Raw genomic sequence first — 26868 nt, 5'->3', positions numbered from 1 at the left:
GATACCCAAACTTACATGAAATATAATATCATTGGAAGGATCTACAAGATTCTGACATTAATTGTCTCTGTAGGGGGTGTCTGATTCAGAGAAAAGGGAAAGGCTCCTTTTTTTGAGAGAGAGAGAGACAGAGAGAGAGACAGAGAGCAAGTGGGGTAGAGGCAGAGAGAGAAGGAGACACAGAATCTGAAGCAGGCTCCACGCTGCATCTCAGGCTCCAAGCTGTCTGCACAGAGCCCTATGTGGGGTTTGAGCCCACAAGCCACGAGAACGTGACCTGAGCTGAAGTCGGGTATTTAACTGACTGAGCCACCCAGGCACCCCAAAACTACTTTTTAATGTATAATTATTGGTATTGTTCCTTGTGTCATGTGCATGAATTACTTAAAATTATTTTAACATTAATAAAAAATAACAGGTTCAATGTTTATTGACCTGAACAATGGTTAGAGCACATGGGCCAGGTTCATCCAGAAACACTGGCCTTGGAAACAGATAAAAATGTTAAATTTGGTTCTATCAGAAGCTAGCAGGGCAGAGTTTTTGTACAAGGTATTTAATCTCTCTTTCAGTAACGATTTCATTTATGAGAAATTGGTATCACGGTATCCACTCTACATCTACAAGTTCCTGAGAGATAATACACAGTAAAGCAGTCTCCAAAGTATAAAAAATTGTTGTCGTTGCTGCTGTTGTGGTTACGTGGTGAGGTAGGTTCTGGTCCTGTCTGGACAGACACGCAGTCAGGAAGGCGAGACTTACCATGGGTAGCTTGACGGGCTACGTTGAGGGGTCAACCAAATACTTGCCAAATACTCACTGTACTTAGTACCATATTCCTATTGTTTTGCAACTAGATGTGAAAATATTCATGACTTCCCATTTAGAGGAAAATATTTGTTTGGAGAAATACTTGAATGAGTCTTTGGGGTAGAACCAAACCTGAGAGGGACCTTGGCGAGACAGAGAGAAACAGTCTTGCTCCTTTGAAAAAGGTGAAGAGGAGAGAGAGAAGGATGAAGGTTGAGACCAACAAAAGGTCGGGGGCTCAGCAATGTGACCCCACCACACCGTATGTCACTGAAACCACAAAATGGCGAAGGTGAGCAGAGTGTGGGGGAAGCCAGTAAAAAGGCTAACTATAACATTCACAGGTTCTCTCAAGACAACGGAGGCAGGGAGCATGAGAGGGAGACCCAGAGGGAGAAGCACAAGGAAGTAAAAACCCAAGGACGCCCATGAATTGAGATCCGGATCAGGTTTATCTTAGAAGAGTCAGGGGCAGGGGCCCCAGCCGACTTCAGGGTGAATGCTATTTCCCCAAACAGGTACTTGGCCATTAAAGTTCAATACGCCCTAATGTTAGACTGAGTTTACAGAGCACAACTCCGGGAGAGTCGGCCCAGAGGATTGATTATCCACAATCAGCAGCAGCATTTGTAGGTGAAGCGCAAATTGCCTTCCCTGGTGCTTGACCCTTCCAAACCATAATGATAATTGCCACTGTGTTGCAAGCTGGACTTATGAACAACTCAGGGGTTAGTGCCCTCCCCTCAGGAAGGCTACCAAGTAGTAGGGACTGCATACATCTGATTGTGACAAATTACTAGTTTACCTGCTAATCAGTGCACAGTAGGAGGTATTTTGTAATATCACCAAAGCAGGACACACCACCAGTCTCAACTCAATAAAATGAAATGAGATGAAATGAAATAAAATAAAATCTACTGCTTCTATATACTTCTAGTAAGAAATGAAACAGGCTCAATTTTAATCACGCGAGCAATAAATCAAATATCAAATTTAAAACAATGAACTGCAAAGAGCCTCCTCAAAGTCACTTAGCATTGATAAATTAGTAATGTATTATTAAATTATTCATATCTTTTTTTTTTCCTTTGGACTATAATGATATACTGTACACAGCACTGATAATTTACTTAGGCTGAGTCCATTCATTTAATTATGCTGCTAAACTTGGTAGGCCAATTGGTCATCATTAGAGTTTCCAGGCAAGCTAATCACAAATATATAGAACATGTCCCTTATTGTCCCCAGCGGCTAAGTGCTAAAATGCTATTTAGTGCTCAGAAGGTTAATGTCCTGCTTATGTAAATTGTCCAATTTAGCATTCGGCAGCAGTATCATAAATTCTGGCTCCAGGATTTCATTAAACGTATGTTCAAACTAGTTGACCTTAAAGGTTAACAAGCACAAGTTAAACAGGACAATTATTTAACTCACTTCTTATCAAGAGACTGAAGCGTACTCGCCATTTAATGGCTCCGCATACTTCACAATTAGAATTCTTATAAGGTCTCCGATAAAAGTGCAGGTCATGAATTTTCATAAGGGTGTCAGATAATAACTATTTATCTGCACTTGTTTTTCTTTCTTATAAACTTAAACTTTGATCTTAACATTCAATTAGAAATGATTCCACAGAGAAGGACTAGGTGACTCTAGGAGCTAGTGTTCGCTTTCATCCGGGTCTGCACGAGGATTTAAAACACGGGATCTGCGTGGCCATTCGTGGAAATTAATGTAAAAGTCAGAGACTCACTGTGAAGTGTGCAGAGCTCAGATGAAGCATTTGGCCCAACACTGAGTTACAGTATCTCCTACTGTTTGGGGGCATTAGATCAAACATTATTCTTTTCTTAAAAGGCCCTCAAATGCCTATTAATCTCCTGGAGAAATTGCATTGTCCTTTACACTTATATTATTATGGGTTGTAATATGACGTAACTGAAAGTTAGATTATTCCAGGCATCCTTTTCCCTGATTCTTGTTTTCTCTCCTCGCTCTCCTTGGGCATTTTGAAAAATGAGCAAAGCTTGGGGAGACTGCTATCCGGGGCCGTGGTGACGCAGAGACTCGGCCATGGGCTGACATTTCCTCACACTTCCCTATGTGGCAGGATCGGGCAGTGACTTCAGGCACACATTGCATCGGTAACCTCACACGAAGATTCTCAACAGTAGCCAGCCGCTGTACTCCAGGAAAGGCACAGGAACACCCTCTCCTTGCAGGCTCAACTGTTCCTACTACGTACTCTTTGGGAGATAAAACGACGACTCAGAGCAAACAGGGTCTTATTAATAAATCATGCGCTGAATTTCTGTTAGGAGCTGAAATGGAGCAAAATAGGTCAAAATTGCCTATGGGCACATCTACTGGGGGCATAATAAATAATTTTTTTAATTTGGTAATACTCATAAAAATATAATTAAATGTAATGAGAGGAAAGGGACAGACGGGTGGGTAGGTGGGTGGATAGATATTAAATACCTGTGCTTGGCCCGGTTCTTCTTTTTGGACTTGTTATTCCCCGAGGTTGCTTATTGTGAAGAGCTATTTAAAGAAATAATACGAGGAAGAAATATTTGCTGGCATGAAAAAATGTGACAGTGTTTTATACCCTCTTGTGTTGCTCTTCATCCAAACTTCATCTTGTGAATATTGGCTTCAAATCCTGCCTGAAAGGGGACATAAATAAAGCGAAATGGCTAATGGACTAAAAACACTTATGATCAGGTTTTCATAACTAACATTATTGATAGCTTCTTTTGCACATGCACTCACACATAGCACAATATCCATTCCTAAAGTAAGATTTAGAGCCCTATTTGCAATAAAAAGGCTAGCACATGCAAATAAAGAATGCGAAAGTGAGGCCAGCAGATGGCATTCCCCCAGAAAGGGAGAAAAATGCCCCCCTCCCCCCCACCAAGGCAAAGCTGACCACAGGGGAAACAGAACCCTTCAGATTTCAGCCGTGCCTGGGCTTTTCACCACATCCTGGAATGGTCTTCAGGGACAGAGAGTTCTTTAGTCCTTAATTTGGAAACGACCACTCCTTTCTACTTTATGGCATTAGTATTTGAACTTGGCCAGGTAAATAGGTATGTGTGTCTGTCCGTTAAAACAATAGCAAGATTGTCATGCAGGAAATGTGACAGTAGAAATCAGGATGGTGGCAAGATGGGAATTATTTTCATAGGATCTGGTGCATTCCATGTCAATTTTAACACGGTCTTCCTGGGTTTTCTCCTCATTAATTTCTCCATTTTAGCAAACACTGTTGAAGAAAAACTTTCCCAATGCCTAGAAATTCATTTGATGTTGAAAAATTTCTCACCAATAATTATTTAAAAATATTTTAGCTGTAGTTACAATTAGAAGATGCTAACAAGGCAGAAAGCATTTTATCTGTCTCTTGCTATTTAGATACAGTTTTGGGGGCATGACTTTTTTTCTATTTTAGTTTGTATCATTCCTATGTCAGCAGAAAAAACTTCTCCTTCCAAATCTGGACTTTATTATTATACTATTAAAAATTAAGTCTAGGGGCACCTGGGTGGCTCAGTCGGTTAAGCGGCGACCAGCTCAGGTCATGATCTCGCGGTCCGTGAGTTCGAGCCCCACGTCGGGCTCTGTGCTGACAGCTCAGAGCCTGGAGCCTGTTTCGGATTCTGTGTCTCCCTCCCTCTCTCTCTGACCCTCCTCCGTTCATGCTCTGTCTCTCTGTCTCAAAAAAATAAACGTTAAAAAAAAAATTAAAAAAAAAATTAAGTCTAGATTATATAGCAAACTGTAAATTAGGGATTTATTAAATTAAATCAATTAGAAAGAACATTTAAGGAATTGGTATAGTTACTCAGGTATACAGTTTCTATTACACTAGAGTCCCCTCCTTCAATTACATTGAAAACATGAAAACAGTGGAATCTTGGTGTACTGTCCCCTTTGGGGGGAACTCTACATTAATATTGGAGTTTGTCTAATATTAGGTACAGCATAAGGAATATAGTCAATGATATTGTTATAGCATTGTATGGTCACAGATTGTAGCTAAACTTGTGGTGAACACAGCATGATGTATAGAGTTGGGGAATCACTATGTTGTACACCAGACACTAATGTAACATTCCGTGTAAACTACACACACACACACACACACACACACACACATATATATATATATATATATATATAAATATAGGAGCACCTGGGTAGCTTAGTCAGTTAAGTGTCCAACTCTTGATTTCAGCTCAGGTCATGATCTCGTGGTTCCTGGAACCAAGCCCCAGGTCAGGTTCTGCACTGACAGCACAAAGTCTGCTTTGGAGTCTCTCTCTCTCTCTCTCTCTCTCTCTCTCTGCCCCTTCCCTGCTCATGCTCTTTCTCACTCAAAATAAATAAATAAACAAAAAATTTTAAATATATATATATATAAATATATATGTATTTGAATTCTTCATCTCTGCACTCTAAAGAATAGTGGTAAGTTCAAAGTTATACAGCAATCAAGAACAAAACCTAGGGCACCTGAGTGGCTCAGTCAGTTGAGTGTCCGACTCTTGATTTCAACTCAGGTCATGATCTCACTGCTGGTGAGATTGAGCACCCCTTGGGCTTTGCGCTCATGGCACGGAGCCTGCTTGGGATTCTCTCACTCCCTCTCTCTCTGTCGTTCTCTCTCAACACAAATAAATGAACATTAAAAAAAAAAAGAACAACAAAATCTTCCTCCCTTTCAGAATCTGATGGTCCCCCAAAGTATTACTACTGAGAGAAAAAAAAGTGTTTTATACAGGGAATTGCAACCGGGACTTCAAGCATGATACTATCAGGATTTAGGTGCAAGTACTTACTTTTGTCCTTTCTTTTGTCTGAGTTTGAGTGTGATAGAGAACAAAGAAAAGCGTGTCAAGAGGGGTGCGATATGACTACAGATTTGTCATAAGTGGAATAGCCGTTGGGCAGAGCTATGTGTAGGCCTCACTTCCAACAGCAAACACAAGTGTAATCAACAACATCTGCAGGGGAGCTGGAAACTGTGAGACTCATGTGGCCCTGCTCCCGCAGCCCCTCATTCGGCCCACTCTCACCTCCTAACAAAGAAGGGCCAGCAGCCCAAATCCCGAAGCTGCGGGTTAGCATCGATCCAAACAGCGTCCACTCCAGGAGAGGCAGCTCAAATGTATTCCAAGTCATGCAACATCTAGGAGCATGAATCCTGGTCGACATCAAGAATGGCTGCCAGCTGCGTAAAGACAGACGGAAGATGTGGTGCCTGGTGGTTCAGTCGGTTGTGCTCTCGCTCTCTCTCGCTCTCTCTCGCTCTCTCTCGAAAATAAATGAATAAACTTTAAAGAAGGATGGAAGACACACTGGAACAAGAGAGGGGAGGCGGTTGTTGTAAGTTGACTTGTCTCCCCCAGAAACAGATGTTGAAATCTTAATCTCTGGTGCCTGTGAATGTGATCTTACTTGGAAATAGGATCTTTTCTATACTGGCCACCCATTATGTGCCGGATACTGGAGTTACAAGTCAGACACAGAAACTTTACTCAAGAAGTGTCATTCTCCTCCAAATCTCAGTTTCCTCCTCTATTAATTTGGGGCTAATTAATTTGGGGCTGATTAGGTTAATACCTAATCCATGGGGGAAAGTATAAGGAATGGGTAAGATATAATACATGTGAAGGGCGTTGAAAAGCCCAGTAATATTAGCTACTATTTCCACTGGATTGGAAATTCCTTAAGAGTAAAAACAATTTGCTATTTACCTTTGTATCCCTGCATCTTGCACAATGTTTGGCATTCAGCAAATACTTAATAAATATTTATTGTGTGATTATGAACACCAGTACAGATCAAATTAGTCACATCCTGGTCTGCTCGTCTTCATTCAACAAGTATAGCACTTTGAACATTAAACCGTACGATGTGAGAGTGTATCATGGGCATCTTTGTAATCCTCTGCCCCTCACCTGACACAATCCCCGGAACATAGAAGGTACTTGGTATTTATCAGAGTAAAAAGCTTGTCAGTTAATAATCATTCTAAATAGAAAACGTAAGGTTGGAAGCAGCAGCAGCACTTAGATATGTCTTCTTCGACCCTTCCAGAACTGGTGTCCATATGGCTGCAAATACTGAAGATTTTAAGTTTGTAGACTCTTCCCTCCTCAGGCTTTGAAATAACCCTAGCCATGCTTGTTAGTGTATAAGAGGCTGGGTGGACATCAGGCAAGATTTCCATGAAAAAGGGACTTTTCAAGTAACATTTAGATGAGTAGGAGTTGTAAGACTACAAAGACCTAGAAACGGGAGATAAGATAGCATACTTGTAAAACTAATAGAAACCCAGCAAGCCTGAAGCATAGTGAGGAGGAGAGTAGTCCAAGATAAGGCTGAGAGGTAGGCGGGGGTGTGGCCAAGATTTTCAACCTCGGCACTATTGACATTTGGGGTCAGATAATCCTTTGTTGCGGGGGCTTGTCCTTGCGTGGCAGGATGTTTAGCAGCATAATCACTAGACGCCAATAGTACACCCCAGTGTAACAACCAAAAGGTCTCCAGGTACTGCCAAAAGGCCCCTTAAGGAACATACTCTCTGGGATGGAGAAGCACTTGCAGGCCACGTGAAAAAGGACAGGAGGTCACTACGATCGACTTGCATTTTGAAAAAAATAAAAATAAAAATAAATCACTCTGCTTAGCGCATGCACGGAGACCAACGGGGAGGCCATTGCAAGAGGTCCACAGGAGGGATTTTGGAGGCTTTGACCAAGATAGTGGCAGTAGGATGGAAAGAAGCTGATAGATTCAAGAGGAATTAGGAAGCAAAATATGAATAGTATTGATAATCTTGCCAGGCATTTTGTAAATGACCATTTCACTGTTTTATCTGACCCTGCTCAAGACCTAGGAAAGAACCAGCAGAGCCAGGACTTCCTGTTAGTGTCTGATTCAATTGGCTGCATCCTTTTTTCAGATCCAGGAACCTTCTTTGCTTATCAGTTATTGCTTATCCCTGTAATTTCTAACTCTACACTTTTTATTAAGGTTGACCTTGGAACTGTGATCTGACGGACACTGTTTGATTTCCACTTGAGGTGAAACTCAAGCAACACATGCCCTTTTCGATTACCTACCTGTTTGTCCCGGAAGCAGGATTACTAGAAGCTTGTCAAAGCTGTTAGCGTCTTTACGTTGATCTTTATTTCACAAGAAAAACTCAGGAATAATCTCAGTTTTAAAGGAAAAGAAATATAATTGTTAAGTGTGCCATGGCCTAAGCATCTGCTGAAGGCCACAGTATGGTCTTTTGGTTATCTCACAGAAAAATCAACAGTCGTCAGAATATATTTATTACCCTACTTAGTGGATTTCAGTAACAATCTCATTATGCCCACCCTCACACAGTACAAGCCTTTCTCCATTAGAAGAAGGAACAAAAGGTCATAGCTTTCCTGCAATTTCTATACACTAATTACAGAGACCCTTTACTAGGTAAGCCTGAACATAATTGGGCCATTACTGAATCCCACCATGAAATTAAAAATATACAATTTTATTCTTATTGGTTTTCCTGTGAGTGAGACACAGATCATCAATGGATATTCAAAGGGTAGCAAGAATTTTATTGATGGGTTTTCCAGCTACGAAATTCCAGCTCCAGGGATTCTATTAATATTCCTCGTATTAAAGAACCTTGTGGACAGGTGGCCATTTGCGACCTCCTCCTGATCCAAAGCAATTCTAAATATCTAGTTTTATAGTTGTGAACCTTATTCAATGGCAAGTTCAGGAAATAATATTGATGCCTATAAGAAAACTTTTTCCTTCAGAAAGTCATCAAAGTGTCCTTAAAGCCAGCAGTGTTCCAGGAACAATTTAATAAGACCCCTTCAAAACTGTGTGTAAATATACATAACGAAAAGGCAGTACCGTTTCAACCTAGAGCTATATGTAAATGTCTGAATTAGGACATCTGAATCTGGTCTCAAGTCACTAAGAGAATCACTTGCTTCATGGACACACTTCTACTCTGGAAGTGAAGCTAGCTACTAACTCCTATTGCAAAGCTTAACATTCTTCATCCAATTATCCTTCTTCCAGTGCAATGACAAGGTCCTAGTGCAATGAGTTTGGTGAAGTCAAGGCCCAATGTTGTCTAGTTTCCTTCTTAAGAAAATTAAGTTTTGTGGTGTCTGGGTGGTTTAGTCAGTTGGGCAACCGACTTGATTTTGGCTCAGGTCATGATCTCACAGTTTGTGACTGCATCAGGCTCTGCACTGACAGCTTGGAGCCTGCTTGGGAGTCTCTCTTTCCCTCTCACTCTGCCCCTCCCCTATTCATGCCTTATCTTTCTCCCAAAATAAGTAAATAAACTTTAAAAAAAAAGAAAATTAAATTTCACGTTTTCCACTTTTATATAAATAAATCCATTTGAAATGACAAAATGAAAAGAACTTGAAAGAAAAATCAGAAAAGCCAAGGAGGCAATGTCCTTAGAAGGTATTTGTTACGATAATGGCCATTTTTTTTCTTTCTTGTGATAATGACTATAATTGGGCTTGATCAAACACATGACCACACCCAATTCTTTTTTTAAAGAAAAGTTCTATCAATACCACAACAGCACCCCGAGGCAGCAGAGTACAAGAAATTGGAAAGTTAATATTTCATTAGAGCCTGAAAAAGCCAATCTTGTTATCTATGGAGAGGTAACATGGCACAGAAGGAAGAACACAGAGCTGGGAGTCAAGCACATGAGTGCTGGAATGTTCCTCCTCCTGTGTGGCCTTGGGAGTATCTCAACCAAACTCAGTCTCTTCTATTGAAGGATTGCAAGCATTAAAATTCTATGAGTAAAAAGAAATAAAATCTACAAGATTGCCTGTTGTTGTTTTTTAACCCTCTATGACTTTATATGGCCATGAGAGGCAACAGAAACATAAATTCCTTTGCCCACAAATGAATGATTTGTCTTTTGGTGATTTGTTCCTGAATCTCTTTCTCAACTTGGGAGCTCCGTCACCTGACTCAGTGCATATTGTGATCCTTTTCTGTCCAGGTGCAGGATCATTCTGAAAATAGAAATGTTTTTCTCACACCACTAGGCAGCAAATATTCAGACCAAGATTGGCAGGGTAGACAAATCTCTCCATTGTCTAAACTTCGAGCTTCCTGTTATTAACCATCTGTGAAGCAGAGATTCCAAAAACAAAAATCCCTGTTTTTTTGGACAAAGAAGCCTGAGGGTGTGGAATGGCGCACTGTGCCACATGCTGGGCCCATGTTTTGATCCCAGGAAGTGTAACCAATACCCATAAATTCAATAAGAAATAATTCCTGAAAAACCTGTAGGGTAACAACATCGGTGCTCAGTGCTGAGCTTCCCTTCCAGGTACTGAAAGGAAAGAATATTTCGGTGCTAGCAATATTGTAATTAGATGGCAGAAAATCTGATGACAAAAATCCTCATGTCATAATATTTAGTAGAGAAGTACTATACACAGCTTATGATGCAAATTATATTTAAATATAAGTAAATATATTTTTCTTTATATACATCTTTTAAAAACTCTTACAGTGAAAATTTATCAATTTGTTGTAAAGAATACAACAAATTAAAATGTTTTTATTAATTTTGAAAAAGAATACAGCAAATTTAATTTTGAAAAAATAGAAATATTTGGGAAATCTACATAAGTCGAGAAGTCACTTGAGTTTTTATTTTTACTTATTATTTTACAACTTATTATTTATTTATTTTAAAATCGTATCCATATATTGATGACTTTGTCCTGATGTGCCAAAAATTTACAGGCTTTGGCTAAGCACGGAAGAGATGGGTATTACTGCATTCAAATGCTCACTTGCTTTCTTTTCTTTTTCTTTCTTTCTTTCTTTCTTGCTTTCTTTCTTTCTTGCTTTCTTGCTTTTTTGCTTTCTTGCTTTCTTTCTTGCTTTCTTTTTTTCTTTTTTTTGGAAGGGGTAGGGAGATTTTGTGACACATATGGTCAATTAGAAGCAAGAAACTCAATATCCCTGCCATCGATCTCATAGCACTTGGTATTATATGAGCATTTGTCTACAGTGCTTTATTGTGCAATTAACAAAAATGAGGGGGATGGCTTTAAAGTAACTAGTTTGGAAACATTCTATCTTTGTAGATAAAGCTGAATGTGTTATCTTTCCTGAATCAATGAGATGGTGCTCATGAAATGACAACTACGTAGTCAATAAAAATAGAACTTAAAGGGGCGCCTGGGTGGCTCAGTCAGTTGAGCATCCAACTCTTCATTCAGGCTCAGGTCACGATCCCAGGTTGCACATGATCCCTCAGTGCAGAGCCTCCTTGGGATTCTCTCTGTGTCCCTCTGTCCCTCTCCCCTGCTCTCTCTCTCTGTCTAAAAAAACTTTTTTAATTAAATGTTAAAAAAGGAAACAATATAGAACTTAAATACAAAAGTCTACATACTGTATAATTCTATTCATAGGAAATTCTAGAAAAGGCAACATTCTTGTGTCAGAAAGTGTATCAGTTGTTGCCAGGCGCTGATGGTGGGCTGTGGAAATCTAATACAAAGGGACACAAGGGAATTCAGGGAGCGGAGATTTTTTCTATATCCTGATGATTGTGGTGGTTACACAGGTTTATAAAATTACAAGCATTCAACAAACTATGCATCTCAAATTGTTCATATTTTAGTGTATGTAAATGATACCTTAATAAACATAAAAGAGGGAGAGAATGGGCAAGACTTGTCCAGACCTATTTATTTGAGGCAAGACCTAAGTAAGTTTCTGGCAAGAAGGCAAATGGCGGTATTTACCATACATGGTAAGAGTTCTGTGAGAGAATCCCTCAGAGGATCATTACTTGACATTTTTCTGGTTTATTTCTTGGTTGGTTGATAGGATTTATGTCTACCCACTCCTACAAAAATATAATCTCTAAAAGAAGAATGCCCTCTTTGGTCTTGTTCTTAGCTATATCATAAGCATACAGAATACTGTCTAAGAAAGGTAGCCCAAAGTACTTTTTGACTGAATGAAATAAATGAATATATAAGATAATTTCAGATCCCCGTAGGACAATGGAGATTCCTTATGATAACTATGATTTTCAGTTAACATTTGCCCGAACTAAATATTTCCTGTAAGGTGAGTATGGATAATAATTTTGAGACATTAATTTGTCTTATGCTTTCTAATCTCTCCTTCCTTTCCAGCTGTGAGCAGACACCTAGGCTTTTGCAGTTACATTGATCATGGGACTGTTGCAGAGTGATAAGCAAGCTGTTTGAAATCCGTCGCTCTTCAAGTCTTTGTAAAATCATGTGTTTTTTCCTAAGAGATTGTGTGTCCCAGTGGTGTTAGAAAGAGTAGGGAATACTTTTAAGAATAACAAAGGGGAGGGGTGCTTGGGTGGCTCAGTCAGTTGAGCATCTGACTCTTGATTTCAGCCTAGGTCATGATCCCAAGGTCATGGAATCAAGCCCTGCATCAGGCTCTGCATTGAGTGTGGAGCCTGCTTAAGATTCTTTCTCTCTCTCCTTCTGCCCCTCTCCCCCACTTGGGCATGTGTGCTCTCTCTCTCTCTCTAAAATTAAAAAAAAAGAATAAAAGAATAACAGAGGAGGGCAGAGGCATTTCCTGGGAACCAGAACAAGGAGTGGTGGGTTACCCTAAGGCGGCAGTATAGGGAAGCCATACTGAGTGGAAAACAGTCACCACCAGACGATCAGACCAACTTTCCCAGTTGAGATCATCCCTCCTAGATTGCCATGGGATTTCATACTTGTACAGTGAGCTCAGATCCACCAAAGACTGGACTCTGGACTGTATGTGACTTTTGCTCATCTTCCAATATTGATGATCAGATGAACGCCATCGTTACTGCATCTCCTTGTTTCCCTCAGTCACCGCTTCTGGATCATCCATTTTCATCCAGAAACTTGTCCAGTGCTCCTTCAAAGATTCCTTACCTGATCCAGTCTCTCTACTTCCTGTCCTTTCAAACCCCTTTACTGTGCTCTACATCAACCAGAATTGCCATCAGCAAACCCTCTACATCTTTAACCTCTTCTTTCAGGATTCTTTTCATACCCTTGTTTAGATGGAAGTTGGCTGACCTTGGAAGTTCCTCATAGGAAGGCTTGTTTATCTTTTCCACCTGTACCTAAAGTAGCTCAAGTATTCTTCATGTTCTTCTCTGCTAATCCTGCTTCTCCTCTTCTAAAACCACATTTTCCTGAAATGTCTGCTCCCTACTCACCTTACTGTGTTGGCCTCAATCTCAGCACTGTATTTACTAAGGATAGTAGCACCTGCTACCATCATTGGTTACTTCAGCCTTCACATTGACTTGTGGCACTCTCACTGTGCATCAGATTCAGCCGGGACAGAGGGCTTTTAAAAAATACCAGTGCTGACACCCTATGCCCAGAGATTTGGATTTACTTATTCTGGAATAGGACTTGACTCTTAGTAGGAAGCAGATCTTCCACCTCAACCCACTCCCATCCATCCCACAGAAGGAGGCAAAAGTGCTCCAATTCTCCTGCCCAATGAGATGGAAAGCAGATTTAACTTCAGACCTGAGTTTTTAATGAAATCATAAGGGTTGCCAAAAAAAGGGGCTGGGGCATTAGATACTGTGTTTATTTTGGGCCATCTGGGAGAGCCTAGAGTCATTCATTTATTCACTTAATAAGTAGTTATTAAGCATCTAAAATAACCTAAGCAATTATTTTTAGGTTCTCCATACCAGAAGGCATTTCTCTGCACATATGGTCTGCCATCTTGCTGAAAACCAGAGTCTTTTATTTGCTAGCTCCCTCTGCCAGGGCTTTCTTTCCAGTCATTCCACTGAACTCTTGACAAATTCCCTAGTAATCTCCTCTTTGGATACATTCCCGTCCTCACCTAGCTTGACCTCACAACAGTATCTATGAAAGATGATGCTTGCTTCCTTTTTGAAACACTTTCCTCTCTCGCTTTCCTAATTTCCCAATTCTTTCTACTTTCTGGCTATATGTTTAGAGCTCCTCGTCTCTAAATACCAGAGTTCCTGTCCACTGGATTGTGGCCTTCCTTTTTTCTCATTTGTTCCTGGGCATTAATAACCACCAAATTGATGCTGTCAAATTTTATACCTCATATCTCTAGCCCTGGCCTCTCCTTTGGCATCCAATTATTTAGTCAACATTTTTACTTAGATATCAAGATCTTAAACCTAACAAGTCCAGATAGAAACAATCTTTTCTGCAAAGCTGCTCTTCCCCAGCCTTCCCTATATCAACAAATGGCATCATCATCCACCTAGATGTTAAGTAAGAAATCTAGGCATAATATTTTATTCCCTTACTTCCTGTATGCATCCAATCCATCAACAACTGTTTGTTTCCACCTCTAAAATTAACTCCTTATATGTCCATTTAAATTTATTTCCACCCTATTCCAAGCCACCATGATCTCTCACATAGAATTTTACAGTAACCTCCTCTCTGGCCTGAGCATTTATACTCTGACTCCGACAATTTCCAACAGAACTAAAAAAGAGTCATTGAGAAATGAGTTCTGATCCTATTATCACTGTGTTAAAATCATACCAAGGCTCCTCATTTCTCTTTGGATAAAGTTGAGTGTCTGCCATAGATATGCTTGATCTGGCCCCTTCTGACCCCTGTCACCTCTGCATGAGCTACACCTCCCCTGATCACTATGCTTTACTCCTGCAGGCTTCTGTTTCCCAAAGGAGCTTGTTGTCTTCTTCTGAAAGAATTTCCCCCAGATTGTCACATGGCCGTCTCAATCCCACCACTCATATCCCAGCTCAAATGACATCTCCTTAAGAGTTTCTCTGACCTCTCTCCAAAGTATCTCACTCCAGCCACCCCTCTTTCCAAACCATTCTCTATTATATTATCACATTTTACTACCTTTCTGACACTTATCACTAGCTGTAGCTATTTATTTTTATTTACTTATTACTTATGTTTCACTCACACAGAATGCAAGCACCATAAGTACAAGGATCTTGTCCGTTTTGTTAGGAATCCCTAGTGCCTAATGTAGAACCTGGTGCATAGTAAGAGCTCATTAAATATTTGAGGAATAAATGACCTGCCTAGGAAGCCTTAACCCTGGGACTTTACCATTGCACAAATAGTCACCTGCCTTGGATGATGTGGCTGTTCAACTTCGGAAGGATGGAATAAAAACGCCCAGCTTTAATGCCTCTTTCACTTGTGTCATTGATCTAATAGGGACACACAGGTCAAGTTTACCTGTCACAATGAGAAAGAAGTTCCTTGTATACAATTAGGATGAACTTTCTTAGCAGAAATGAGAACCTAAAAGTCTGGAGGGATCAAAGTAGCCCACTTTTTCTTTTGTTTGCTTGATCATTCAGAAATGCTGGGCAAATCTTGTCGTTGTTGATGGATACTGCCTAAGAGACTGTTAAATCCCATAGTGAGGTGAATTTTTAATGGAAAGGTTTTATGCAAGGTGGAATATGTCTCCTTGATGCATGATAGTACCTGTCTCACTAATGCAGGCTCTGAGACCAGGAGTCCAAGAGTAATTTGTTCAAATGAAATAAAGCCTATTCGTCTTGCCAGTACTCACCTGTTCTGTTGTTTAACACCAACCAGATGATGTAATCTGTCCCTTTCTTGTTTACAGGAATGTTTCTAAAAAGACAATCAAACATTGCCTCAGTCTGGTTAGAAATAATGAGGCTACTGCCTGGGCCTTAATTAAAGCAGAAGTTCAGTGTTGGGGGAGAATAAAGAAAGGAAAGTTATCCTCTTTTTAAGGATGTTCCAAAGGATTCGGAGACATGTATCCTTAAAAATAAAGATTGTGAGATTCAGAAACAGCCTTATGAACCAAAGGAGTCTACAATACTTGAACTTTGGAGGTAGTTCCACTTTTCCTTAAGAGAGCAAGATTCCCGGGGCGCCTGGGTGGCGCAGTCGGTTAAGCGTCCGACTTCAGCCAGGTCACGATCTCGCGGTCCGTGAGTTCGAGCCCCGCGTCAGGCTCTGGGCTGATGGCTCGGAGCCTGGAGCCTGTTTCCGATTCTGTGTCTCCCTCTCTCTCTGCCCCTCCCCCGTTCATGCTCTGTCTCTCTCTGTCCCAAAAAAAAAAAAAAATAAAAAAAAAAAAAAAAAAAAAAAAAAAAAACACGTTGAAAGAGAGCAAGATTCCCCAGTCTGTGAGAAAATGGAGTTCTAGTTACTTGCCTCTTAATGGATTTCAAAAGTCTTAAGACACACGTGAAAAATTATTACTAGTAATTTCTTCTGTCCAAAGGGTCAATGTCCTGAGGAGACGCAGAATGCCATACACTTGTAGGCATCTAAATCTATGAGTCCCTGTCCCCCACAAAGGAAGGCTACTAGCTGCTGTGTTCAGAACCTGTCGACACACGAGGATTTAGGTTCATCTTGATACTCTCTGCACTCTGTGACTACTTTCAAACTAGAGTCTGGGAAAAAAACCCCACATTATATTGTTTGTATTAGTATTCTTAATGTCAGATTACTGCTATTAACTATTTTTGCAGAGGTTTGCATTTTAGTCTTGAAGCATGGATTTATTTTGATTTGATTTTATTGTTAATTATTTATTTATTTATTTTTAAATTTACATCCAAGTTAGTTAACATATTGTGCAACGATTTCAGGAGTAGATTCCTTAATGCCCCTCACCCATTTAGCCCACTCCACCCCCCAAAGCCCCTCCAGCAACCCTGTGTTTTTTTCTCCATATGAGTCTCTTATGTTTTTCACCCTCCCTGTTTTTATATTATTTTTGCTTCCCTTCCCTTATGTTCATCTGTGTTGAATCTTAAAGTCCTCATAGGAGTGAAGTCCTATGATATTTGTCTTTTTCCAACTGACTAATTTCGCTTAGCATAATACCCTCTAGTTCCATAGTTGCAAACGGCAAAATTTCATTTCTTTTGATTGCTGAGCAATACTCCATTGTATATATAAACCACATCTTCTTTATCCATTCATCCATTGATGGACATTTGGGCTCTTTCCATACTTTGGGCTATTGTCGATATTGCTGCTATAAACATTGGGGTGCACGTACCCCTTCAAAATAGCATACCTGTATCCCTTTAATACCTAGGAGTAAAATTGCTGGGTCATGGGGAGGTTCTACTTTTAATTTTTTGAGGAACCTCCATACTGTTTTCCAGACTGGCTGCACCAGTTTGCATTCCCACCAGCAGTGCAAAAGAGATCCTCTTTCTCCACATCCTCACCAACATCTGTTGTTGCCTGAGTTGTTAATGTCAGTCAATGAATCATGGATTAAAAAAATTTTTTTTAATGCTTATTTATTTTTGAGACAGAGCATGAATGGGGGAGAGTCAGAGAGAGAGGGAGACACAGAATCTGGAGCAGGCTCCAGGCTCTGAGCTGTCAGCACAGAGCCTGACGTGGGGCTCAAACTCACAGACCGTGAGATCATGACCTGAGCTAAAGTCAGAAGCTCAATAGACTGAGCCACCCAGGTGCCCCTTTTAAAATATCTTTTTAATGTTTATTTATTTTTGAGACAGAGAGAGAAACCCAGCGTGAGCAGGGGAGGGGCAGAGAGAGAGAGGAGACACAGAATCTGAAGCAGGTTCCAGGCTCTGAGCTGTTAGCACAGAGCCCACCGCCGGGCTCAAACTCACGGACCGTGAGATCATGACCTGAGCCGAAGTCGGATGCTTAACCAATTCAGCCACCCAGGTGCCCCAGTGAATCATGGATTTTAGATCAAGGGGGAATGATTTGGAAAAACAAAATCTACTTGTAAATTTATTCCACAATTGCATAGACATGTAGGCTGAAAATATTTTAAAAGTTTATTTAGTGTAGCCTCATCTTTTTTTTTTTTTCAAGTTTATTTATTTATTTTGAGAGAGAGAGGCAGAGAGAGAGGAAGAGAGAGAATCCCAAGCAGGCTGCATGCTGTCAGCGCAGAGCCCAGCCTGGGGCCCCAGCTCACGTACTGTGAGATCATGACCTGAGCTGAAATCAAGAGTGGGACTCTTAACCAACTGAGCCACCCAGGCATCCCCCACTCATCTTTAAATACAAGAAAACTGAAACACTTTTACCTTTTTCAAGGTAAAGCAAGTTGACAAAGGTCACATAGTATATTGTGTAATGATTTGGGGATGCAAGGAACGGAAAACCTGACTTATTACAGACTGAACGATGGTCTAATTTATCTTACTAATGGGAGGACAGATATAGGATGGGAGTACTAGTTTTCTAAGTGTCATGACAAAATATCATGGACAGGCAGCTTAAACAACATACCTTTATTTTCTCACAGTTCTGGAGGCTGCAAAGTGCCAGCACGGTGGTTTCTCCTGAGGCATCTCTCTTTGACTTATCAATGGCCACCTTCTTATGTGTCCTCACATGGTCTTTTCTCCGCGTGCATGTATCCCTGGTGTCTCTTCCTCTTCTTTTAAAAACACCAGTCCTATTGGATTGAGGCACCCATACGGTCTCATTTAACTTTAACTATCTTTTTTAAGGCCCTATCTCCAAATATAGTCACAGTGCAGGTAGGGCTTTAATGTAAGAGCTTTGGGGAACATGATTCAGCCTGTAACATGGGCTTTAGCCTCTGGTGATTTAGCAGCTCGATAAATTATTAAAGTTTAAGAAACTGCCAACTTTTTCCCCAAGTGGCCGGTCACTTTACATTCTCACAAGCAGTGCATGAGAGTGCCACTTTACACTTTCACCAAGATTTGGTGTGGTCAGTCTTCTTCATTTTAGTGACTCCAAAAGGAGTGTAATGGTATCTCATGGCGGCTCTGTTTACATTTCTTTAGTGACTAATGATGCCGAACAGCTCGTGTGTTTATTTGCTATTGTATATCATCTTTGATCAAGTGTCAGTTTAAAGAACTCCCAAAACTCAATCTTTTCCATTAAAAAAATTTTTTTTTTAAATAAAGGTTGAGTTTTGAGAGTTCTTTATATATTCTGGGCACAATCCTTTATCAGACATATACATTGTAAATATTTTCTACAAGTGTGTGCCTTATCCTTTCTTCTTTCCTTCCTACCTTTCTTTCTTCCTTTTTAAATTTTAATTAGCTTTATTTTTAGAGCAGTTTTAGGTTCACAGAAAACTTGAGAAGGCACAGAGAGTTCCCACACATGGATAGCCTCCCTGTTACCAACCAGCCAGCAACAGAATTGCTACATTTGTTACAATTGATGAGCTACATGACACATCAAAATCACCCAAAGGCCATGGTTCATGCTACTGTTCTTCATTTTTGGTGTTACACAGTCTACAGATTGGACAAAGGTATAATCACATGTATCCATATTTATGGCATCAAACAGAGTATTCTCACTACCCTAAGGATCCCCTGTGTTCTATTCATCTCCCTCCACCCTGCCCATCCCCAGTCCCTGGCAACCACTGATCTTTTTATTGTCTTCATAGTTTCCCCTTTTCCAGAATGTCATGAAGTTGGAATCACACAGTATGTAAGTTTTTTCACAATGGCTTGCTCCTATGCTTTCTTATAGAAACTTCACAGTTGTATGTTCTACGTTTAGGTCTATTTCATTTTGAATCAATTTTTATGTATGGTGTGAGGTATGAATTGAAGTGCAGCTGTTTTTGTGGGTTTGTTTTTTTTTTTTTTTTTGCATGTGGATATCCAATTATCAAAAACATTAGTTGAAAATACTATCCTTTCTCTGCTGAATTGATTTTCTTTCTACCTTTGTCAAGAATCAGTTTTCCATATATGTGTGTGGCTATTTCTTCACTCTCCATTCTGTTCAGTTGATCTATTGGTCTACCTTGATGGCAATACTACACTGCTTTGATTATTGTAGGGTTATAATATTAAGTCTTGAAAGCAGATAGTGCCGGTCCTTCAACTTTGGTCTTCTTTTTCAAGGTTTTTTATTTTGCTCTTCTAGCTCCTTCGAATTTTCATATGAACTTTAAGATCAACTTGTCAATTTCTACAAATGAGTCTGCCAGAATTTTGATCAGGATTGTAGTGACTCAGCTGACCTGTGAACATGGTATACGTCTTCACTTTGGAGGGTCTTCCTTAAATTTGTTCGGCAATGCTCAGTAGTCTTCAGTGCACAGGTAGATCTTTCACATATTTTATCCTTAAGTGTTTCACACTTTTCGATGTTACCGGAAATAGCTCAAGTTTCTCTCCTATAAGGCAACCCACCACATGTGCAAGGCTCATCTAGCCTTCTTTGAGTCACCCTGGGGGAACTGGGACTCAGAGAATTGTTAGAAAAACAGCAGATACTCTTGCTACTGTGATTTCTCTAAATAATCAATACACTCCTCCTCTCATGCTTAGGAGTGTTGTGTCTTCCACCAGCCTTCATGGCTGCTTGTTGGCTTGCAAATAAAATAAAATCTCATATCCTGTTACAGTTTCTGACATGTGCTATAGCAAATGCTCTGTGAACAGTGAGGTTTTTCTAGTCTGGCTGGTGGGAATAAGCATCATTCCTAGTCCCCTATGTGCATAGGTAACTATCACCTCTAATTCTTTTGGGTGGGTCTTTCCCTGGTCTTGGGTATTTTCTCACATGCAAGCATTGATGGGTAGTCACCTAAATTCTTGCGGGAGCCTCTTTGCACATCTCCTGAGTTCTCTCTCTTCTCTTCGGTACTCTGCCCTGCCAGTTCCAGTTGCCTTGACTTCCCTGACTCTCAGCTACATCTTTTCAGCTTGGAAAGTTTTCCGGGGTGAGTTTAAATTTCCCCTCCCCATGCCAAGGTCTGGGAACTTTCTCGAAGAAGTATGCTGGGGTAAATTATGGGGCTCACCTAGGTTTGGGAAGAATTCTCACTTCTCAGTTATCATTACCTTTCATTATCTGATATCTAGTTCTCGCCAATCACCACTCCATGTATTTTGTCTATTGTTTGGTTGTTTCAAACGGGAGGATAAATTTGATTCTAGTTACTTCATCTTGACCAGATGCAGAAATCATATGAATTCTTCTAAGTAATCATCTTAAAATTAACTTTCTGTCTCGTTCACATCCAATTTGCTATTTTGGCTATTTTTTTTTTAGATATATAGTTTTTTTTAAGTTTATTTATTTATTTTGAGAGAGACAGAGACAGCGTGAGTGGAGGAGGGGCAGAGAGCAAGGGAGAGAAAGAGAATCCCAAGCAGGCTTTGCACTGTTAGCACGGAGCCTGATGCGGGGTTCGAGCCCACGAAATCAAGAGATTAAGACCTGAGCCGAAACCAAGAGTCAGGTGCTTAACTGACTGAGCCAGCCAGGCGCCCCTATGGTTTTTGGTTTTTATATATTACATCTATTGTTCTTGTTTTTAGAACTCACTCTCATTGATTTTAAATTTGGAGAGTTGTTTGTACAATCCCAATAAATCAGTTATTTTTTCTTTTTTTTTTTACATTTTGTTTCATATTTAATTCTGGAATTAATTTTAGTGTAAGATGTGAGCCTTTAATTTTATTTTTCTCTGTAAATTAATTTTACTGAAATAAGTGTTGCATAATGCCCCTTTTTTATTCATGATACTTCCTGTGTAATATTTTGTTTTTATATATTCTAGAATTTGTTTCATTTACCCTTGTTTTTTCTTTTGATTTGTACATTTTAATTACCATACCCTTGAGGCACCTGGGTGGCTCAGTCGGTTAAGCGTCCAACTTTGGCTCAGGTCATGATCACACAGTCTGTGACTTCAGGCCCCGTGTTGGGCTCTGTCCTGACAGCTCAGAGCCTGGATCCTGTTTCAGATTCTGTGCCTCCGTCTTTCTCTCTCCTACCCCGCTCATGCTCTCTCTCTTCTCGAAAATAAGTAAACATCAAACAAAAATTGAATTACCATACACTTATAATATTCTAATATCTAAACAGAGAAGCTTCACCTCAAATCTCGTCTTTTTAAAAAATATTATTCTCATTTACTTATTTTGAATCTTAGAATTATTTTATCAAGACATTACTCTCTGCCTCTTCTCTCCCAAAATTTATTCAAATGGGATTTTGGTTGGCATAAATAAATAACTTCACAACACTCGATCTCTCCTTTAGGAACACAATATATATCTCATTTTTTAAGAATTTTCCTTTATATCTCTCATTAAAGTGACACATCAATTAAATTTTGTGATTTCTTTTCCTTTGAGATCACAGTAGGATTTAACATCAGTGACAATCTCTTCTTTGGGGGAATTTGTCCCAGCGGTGCTCTTCCTTCTCCTAACTCTCTATCACCATCCCTCTTTCTTGTGCTTTCCCAAGTAGCAGTGTTGATAGTCACTAAGATATCTTCTCTCTCTTTATGGTCTCCCTTCATAGATTTTTCTCTGTGTAGAGAGCCCCTGAACTATCACTTACCCAGAATCTCTATCCACAGCCCCTGTCCAACCATTTTCGCATTCAGACCTTGACAGATAGCAGCGCCCTCTGCCCCAGATACGCTGTGCAATTACCTTTCCTCTGATCTGTTCTGTGTTCCTCAGTTTAGAGCACTTCAGTGTACTGACATCAGCCAAGCTGGAGCAAGTCACCTGGAAGAAATTATTTTATTTGTTTTCCTCCTATAAATATTGGTGTTTTAACAAGGAATCTTTAATTCCTCTGATTCTTCCAAAAATGACTAACCCTCTATGGAACTTTCTAATAGTGCTGTAGGCAGGCAGGGACAGTATGTGGGTGCTGATAATATTTCCATCACACCACTTATTCTAGCTTTGTATCAGTCAGGGCCAATCAGGAGATGAAAATTACTTAGCAATTTAAATAGGAATGTTTAATATAAAGAATGGTTAACTATAACAGAGCATTGGAGTAACAAGGGATTGGCTAGTCAGAAATGAAGAGAATTCTAAGGGGTATAGTAACAGCAGATAAAAGGAACAGAGAATACCCCCAGAGCTGAAATAAAGCACCCAAGGAAGAAGTCCCTCACCAAACTCACACACATAACTGAGGTTCAGATCTTGTTGGAAAGGGCACAGCAGTGGCTCACTGGGGCTGAGCCAGCAACACTTGCTGGAAATTTACCCTCCAGAACTTTCTGGAAATTGCTGCCCTTTAAGGTGCCAGAGAAAATTGTTCATGGGCAGGTGTCCTGCTGGAAGTATTCTGCTATGTGATGCATAACAGGGTTGGACAGGGAAAGCTGCTGGCCACTAGGTACTGCTGACCACTGTGCATTGCAGAAACCAGATGCTGGAGAAGTTACCTGTACCACAGGAGTTTGGGGATAGAAAAGCTAAGGCAGGAGTCTGAATGGAGGATCATACTCGTCCTGGGAAGAGGGCTCCTTCTTATAATGTCATTATAGTGCCCTCTACTGACAAAGCTTAACGTCCTGCTGGTAGGCAACAGAAAAATATTTAAAGGATCTGCCTGTTTTTTCAGAGAGCAGCCAAAAAGGGTGAATGTGGCACTGAGAGGTAACAAGCTGACAACTGTCATGGGTATGTTTATACAAGGATATAGGTGACTTTAGTCATTTCCACCATACAATGGATATTTTATTTGCAAACCTTTCAATTATCTTAGTTCATTATAAGGGCAGAAATTTGTCATTTTTTAAATTTATGAATTCCAGTGCTTGCCAGAAATTTCCATTGTCTGCTCTCAGTACCTACCTGTTAAATGCACAAGTGCAACGGTATGAATAGGCAGTATAGCTCCGTGGTTGAACAGACCCTGGAGCAGACTACTTAGGTTTGAATGCGATGCTGTCACTTCCTGGCTGCATGACCTTGAGCAATTATTTAATCTTCTCTGTGCCTCAGTTTCCTCATCTTCAAAACAGGAACAATAGTACCTAGCTCACTGGCTTATTGTGAAGATTAAATACGTTAATACAGGAATCTCCACTTAGTAGTAGTAATCCCTTTCTGAAAATCACATTTCTGCAGGAAAATCTGGAGCCTATTTTGTGTCACTTTTAAAAAAGAAAAAAATTGAATGAATACCCATCAACCAGTTCAAGCCCCCAAGCAACTTCAGTTGCAGCTAAACATAGTAAATCCCTACTTATAAATAAACCATCACATTAAGATGTAAAATGCTGACCTTCAGTAATATTGGCAAATGGTACCTGGATGCCACACCGCCTCCTTTGCACTGTAATCATCTTTCTCTCTCAGGTTTGCTTCCTTGCCTGCAATTTTCTTCAAGGCTTTCCCAACTTTGTTTTGAACTCAATGTAGAACAGTAGGCAAAAGCAAGGGTTAAGTATGAAAGTCAGCAGGTCACAGGTGACTGACACTGAATGGCAGATGGACACTGACCAGGATTGGGCAACTTCTCTGTCCCAGCTATATCCTAAGGGGATGTACTTTTGGAGTTGACAGCAATTGCACTTTTCAAAAGATTGATGCTGGAATTTTATCCTTTTCACCAATTGTATTTGGAATGTAACACTTCCTGTGCTGTTAAAAACAAAACAGCGTTTTATTTTAAAACATATTGAGTTTGGGGTTATGTAAATATAATCCCCCGCCCCCCCCCCCCCCCATAAACACCAGCTGGGATGTGCGGAAATGAGAAATCTGTACTCCTTTACAGATTTTAGGTATGAAAAACCAAGAAGAGAAGACTTCATTTGGAATGTATCTGGCCTACAGAACGTGATGCCAAGTTTTACTGTCTTGGTCTGACTTATCAACTTTGTCAATAGTTGTATTGTCATTCATTAATTCACCCCCTCCAAAGATGTTTTTTGAGCACCTACTCTGGGCCAGCTTTGCTAGCCTGAGGGATGGAATGGTGAATGAGCTATGGTCCCTACTTTGAAGGAGCCAACAATTTGGGGGGGGGGGGGGGCGGGGAACGGCAGGGGCAGGGGCAGGGGCAGATTGCAAGTAGCTGCCTGGAGGCGCTGCACAGGCAGAGGCTGGCCTTGGGGAGAAGCTGGCCGGGGAGGGAGGCAGGAGCACCGCGTGGAAGCAAGGGATCCGCACACCACGTCCGCTCTGCGCGGTCGGAGCCAGAGCTAGGCCCGCAGGAGAGGGTGGCCTGGGCCCCGTGCCACCTCGAACCCAGGGGAAGAATGCGACATTCTATTCGTTTCGCGATTGGAAGCCACGGCAAGGGTTAATCAGAGGGAGATTATGTGATTAAGTTTTTGAGACAGATCCGGTGTGTCGCGCTGTGAGTCTCTGGCGGTGGTGCCCGGGGAGAGGGGAGGATACAGATACTCTAATCGGCACCGCCGAGCACGCTTTTCTCGCTTCCCAGCTGTGGGCGCGGTTAGTAGGCCCGGAAGGGGCACTGGAGGAACCTCCTAAACCAACTTTCAATAAAGCGGCACAGAAGGGAAGCGGTGTAGGGAGGAAATTAAAGTGAACCGCTCCTGGTTGCGGCAGCGGTCCAGGGCAAGGGCGAGCTGGCCTAGGAGTCGGCTGAGAACGTACAGTCACCGATGGTTTTTCTCCCAGGAGCGGACCTCACCTGGACACTTACCAATTCACAAACTGAGGCCCCAGTCCCGGAACTTCGGGCTAGACGGCCCCGCCCCGGAACCTTGTGTTCCCGGAACTAAACGCGGAAGTCCTTTTTGTTACCACCGGTCGCAATTCTCACGGGTCGCTTCCGGTGAGGAAAGATGGCGGCGGCCGCTCGGGACTCACGTGTGGGTGCGGGGAAAAGGCTGAAAAATTCACTGAAGAAGAAAAAGAAGATGAAAATGGTATCCCGGGCAGTGGCTTCGGAGTTGGAAGAAGAGGGCAAAGACGCTGCCGACAGTGGAGGTAACGTACTAGGGTTGAGCTTTGGCTACTGAAAAAGAAGGCCCGGTTGAACTTGAGCAAGGAGGGGATGCGAGTGGCTTTGCCGCTAGTTTTATCTCGGCGTGGCCTCGAAGGGGCGATTTGGGCCCAGTGAGAAGACGAGGAAGCGGTGTTCAGGGGACGGACGCTTTGAAACTCCACATTCTTTTGCTACACATTTCCATTGTCACTGTTATTAATGAAAACGGATGAAACTAGTGCTGATAGAAGCAAAAAGGTTACAGAGACGGAAGGCAAAAGGAAGGGGGGCCATTTGAAATTACGAGTGGGACAGGTTTCGTAGGGAAGGAGCAAAAGGCGAAAAGAGGTTAGAGGGAGGTAGGTGGTATACTTGACTTTTCTTTTGTGGTAGTTGCGTGACTCTGGGAGTTAGAGACCTGATAGCGATGAAGGAAACGAGTATGTGGTTGAAGTAGAATAAAAGTATCAGTTGAACTCTCAGAAACGCTTGCTATTGAAAGGAAGGAAAGATACTCTGAGGCCTTCAGCCCTGATGTGACCGTGCTGCACCTCTTTACCTTCGTCCTTGGCATTGAGTTCTTAGGTTACAAGAAATTACAGACAGCCCCTGACCTTCTGCGGTCCAGTTATTGCTCCTTTGTACTAGCTAGAGCTTTGCAATAGCCAGAGTTACTCTTTTACAATGTACAGGTCATGGGAGTTATCTCTGCTCAAGATGGTCCAGTGGCTCCCCATCTCAGAATAACATCCAGACTCCTTAGATTGTGTGGTGACCTTCAGGCCATCTTCTCTCCTAATTTCCTACTCTGCCCCCCACTAACTACTAACTGTAATCTAGCCTCATCGATATCCTTGTGATTTAACACATCAGACAGGCTCGCACACCAGGGTTTCAGCGTTCCCTGGGGCTTCACTGCCTAGAGTATTTTTCAAATGCTTGTGTGTTTCTCCCTCACTTCCTTCCATCTCTGATTCAGTGTTTTATCTGCAAGACTTGTCCCTGATCACCCTCCGCAACGTACTGCCACTGCTCTTCCTTCATCTTGCCTCCCTGCCTTCATTTTTTGACTTCTCAGGCTTTCTTTTTCTGTCTTTCCCCAATCATCTGACATATTGTGTAATTGCTCTGCATCTCTCCGAGCTGGAATGTACGTTCCCTAAGAGTAGAGATTGCTGTTTCCTAGTACGTAAAACAGTGCCTGCTGCATACTGGATTTTTCACAGAAATTTAAGTAAATGAATGGATAAACCTGGACTTCCCAAGACCAAGAAGA

At 41.1% G+C, this 26868-nt stretch overlaps 1 protein-coding gene and 1 long non-coding RNA gene across 5 annotated transcripts in view; one reads left to right on the top strand and one right to left on the bottom strand.

Annotated features, from left to right (window-relative positions):
- The window catches only part of LOC109276579 (uncharacterized), a 31360-nt gene extending 7091 nt beyond the window's left edge, over window positions 1–24269 (bottom strand). The window contains exons 1-6 of one of the 4 annotated variants that reach the window (XR_008424546.1): window positions 23916–24269; window positions 19882–22393; window positions 18144–18312; window positions 5895–6049; window positions 2564–3479; window positions 1616–1683 (exon numbers count right to left, since the gene is read on the bottom strand). This is a non-coding gene — a long non-coding RNA (uncharacterized LOC109276579). Of the gene's footprint in view, window positions 1–1615; window positions 3480–5894; window positions 6050–18143; window positions 18313–19881; window positions 22394–23915 lie in introns of all 4 variants that reach the window. The other 3 variants (XR_002084734.2, XR_008424547.1, XR_008424545.1) reach the window with 3 other exon arrangements.
- Window positions 24270–25422: 1153 nt separating this feature from the next.
- RRP15 (ribosomal RNA processing 15 homolog) overlaps window positions 25423–26868 on the top strand; it is a 39395-nt gene continuing 37949 nt past the window's right edge. Inside the window, exon 1 of the mRNA XM_019465643.2 lies at window positions 25423–25594. Coding sequence (XP_019321188.2) covers window positions 25450–25594 — 145 coding nt within the window. The 5' untranslated portion in view covers window positions 25423–25449. The remainder of the gene's footprint in view (window positions 25595–26868) is intronic.

Source organism: Panthera pardus, unplaced genomic scaffold, assembly GCF_024362965.1.
Source record: "Panthera pardus isolate Hobbes unplaced genomic scaffold, ASM2436296v1 HiC_scaffold_21, whole genome shotgun sequence".
Classification (NCBI taxonomy): domain Eukaryota; kingdom Metazoa; phylum Chordata; class Mammalia; order Carnivora; family Felidae; genus Panthera; species Panthera pardus.
This window is presented reverse-complemented; position numbering and strand designations above follow the sequence as displayed.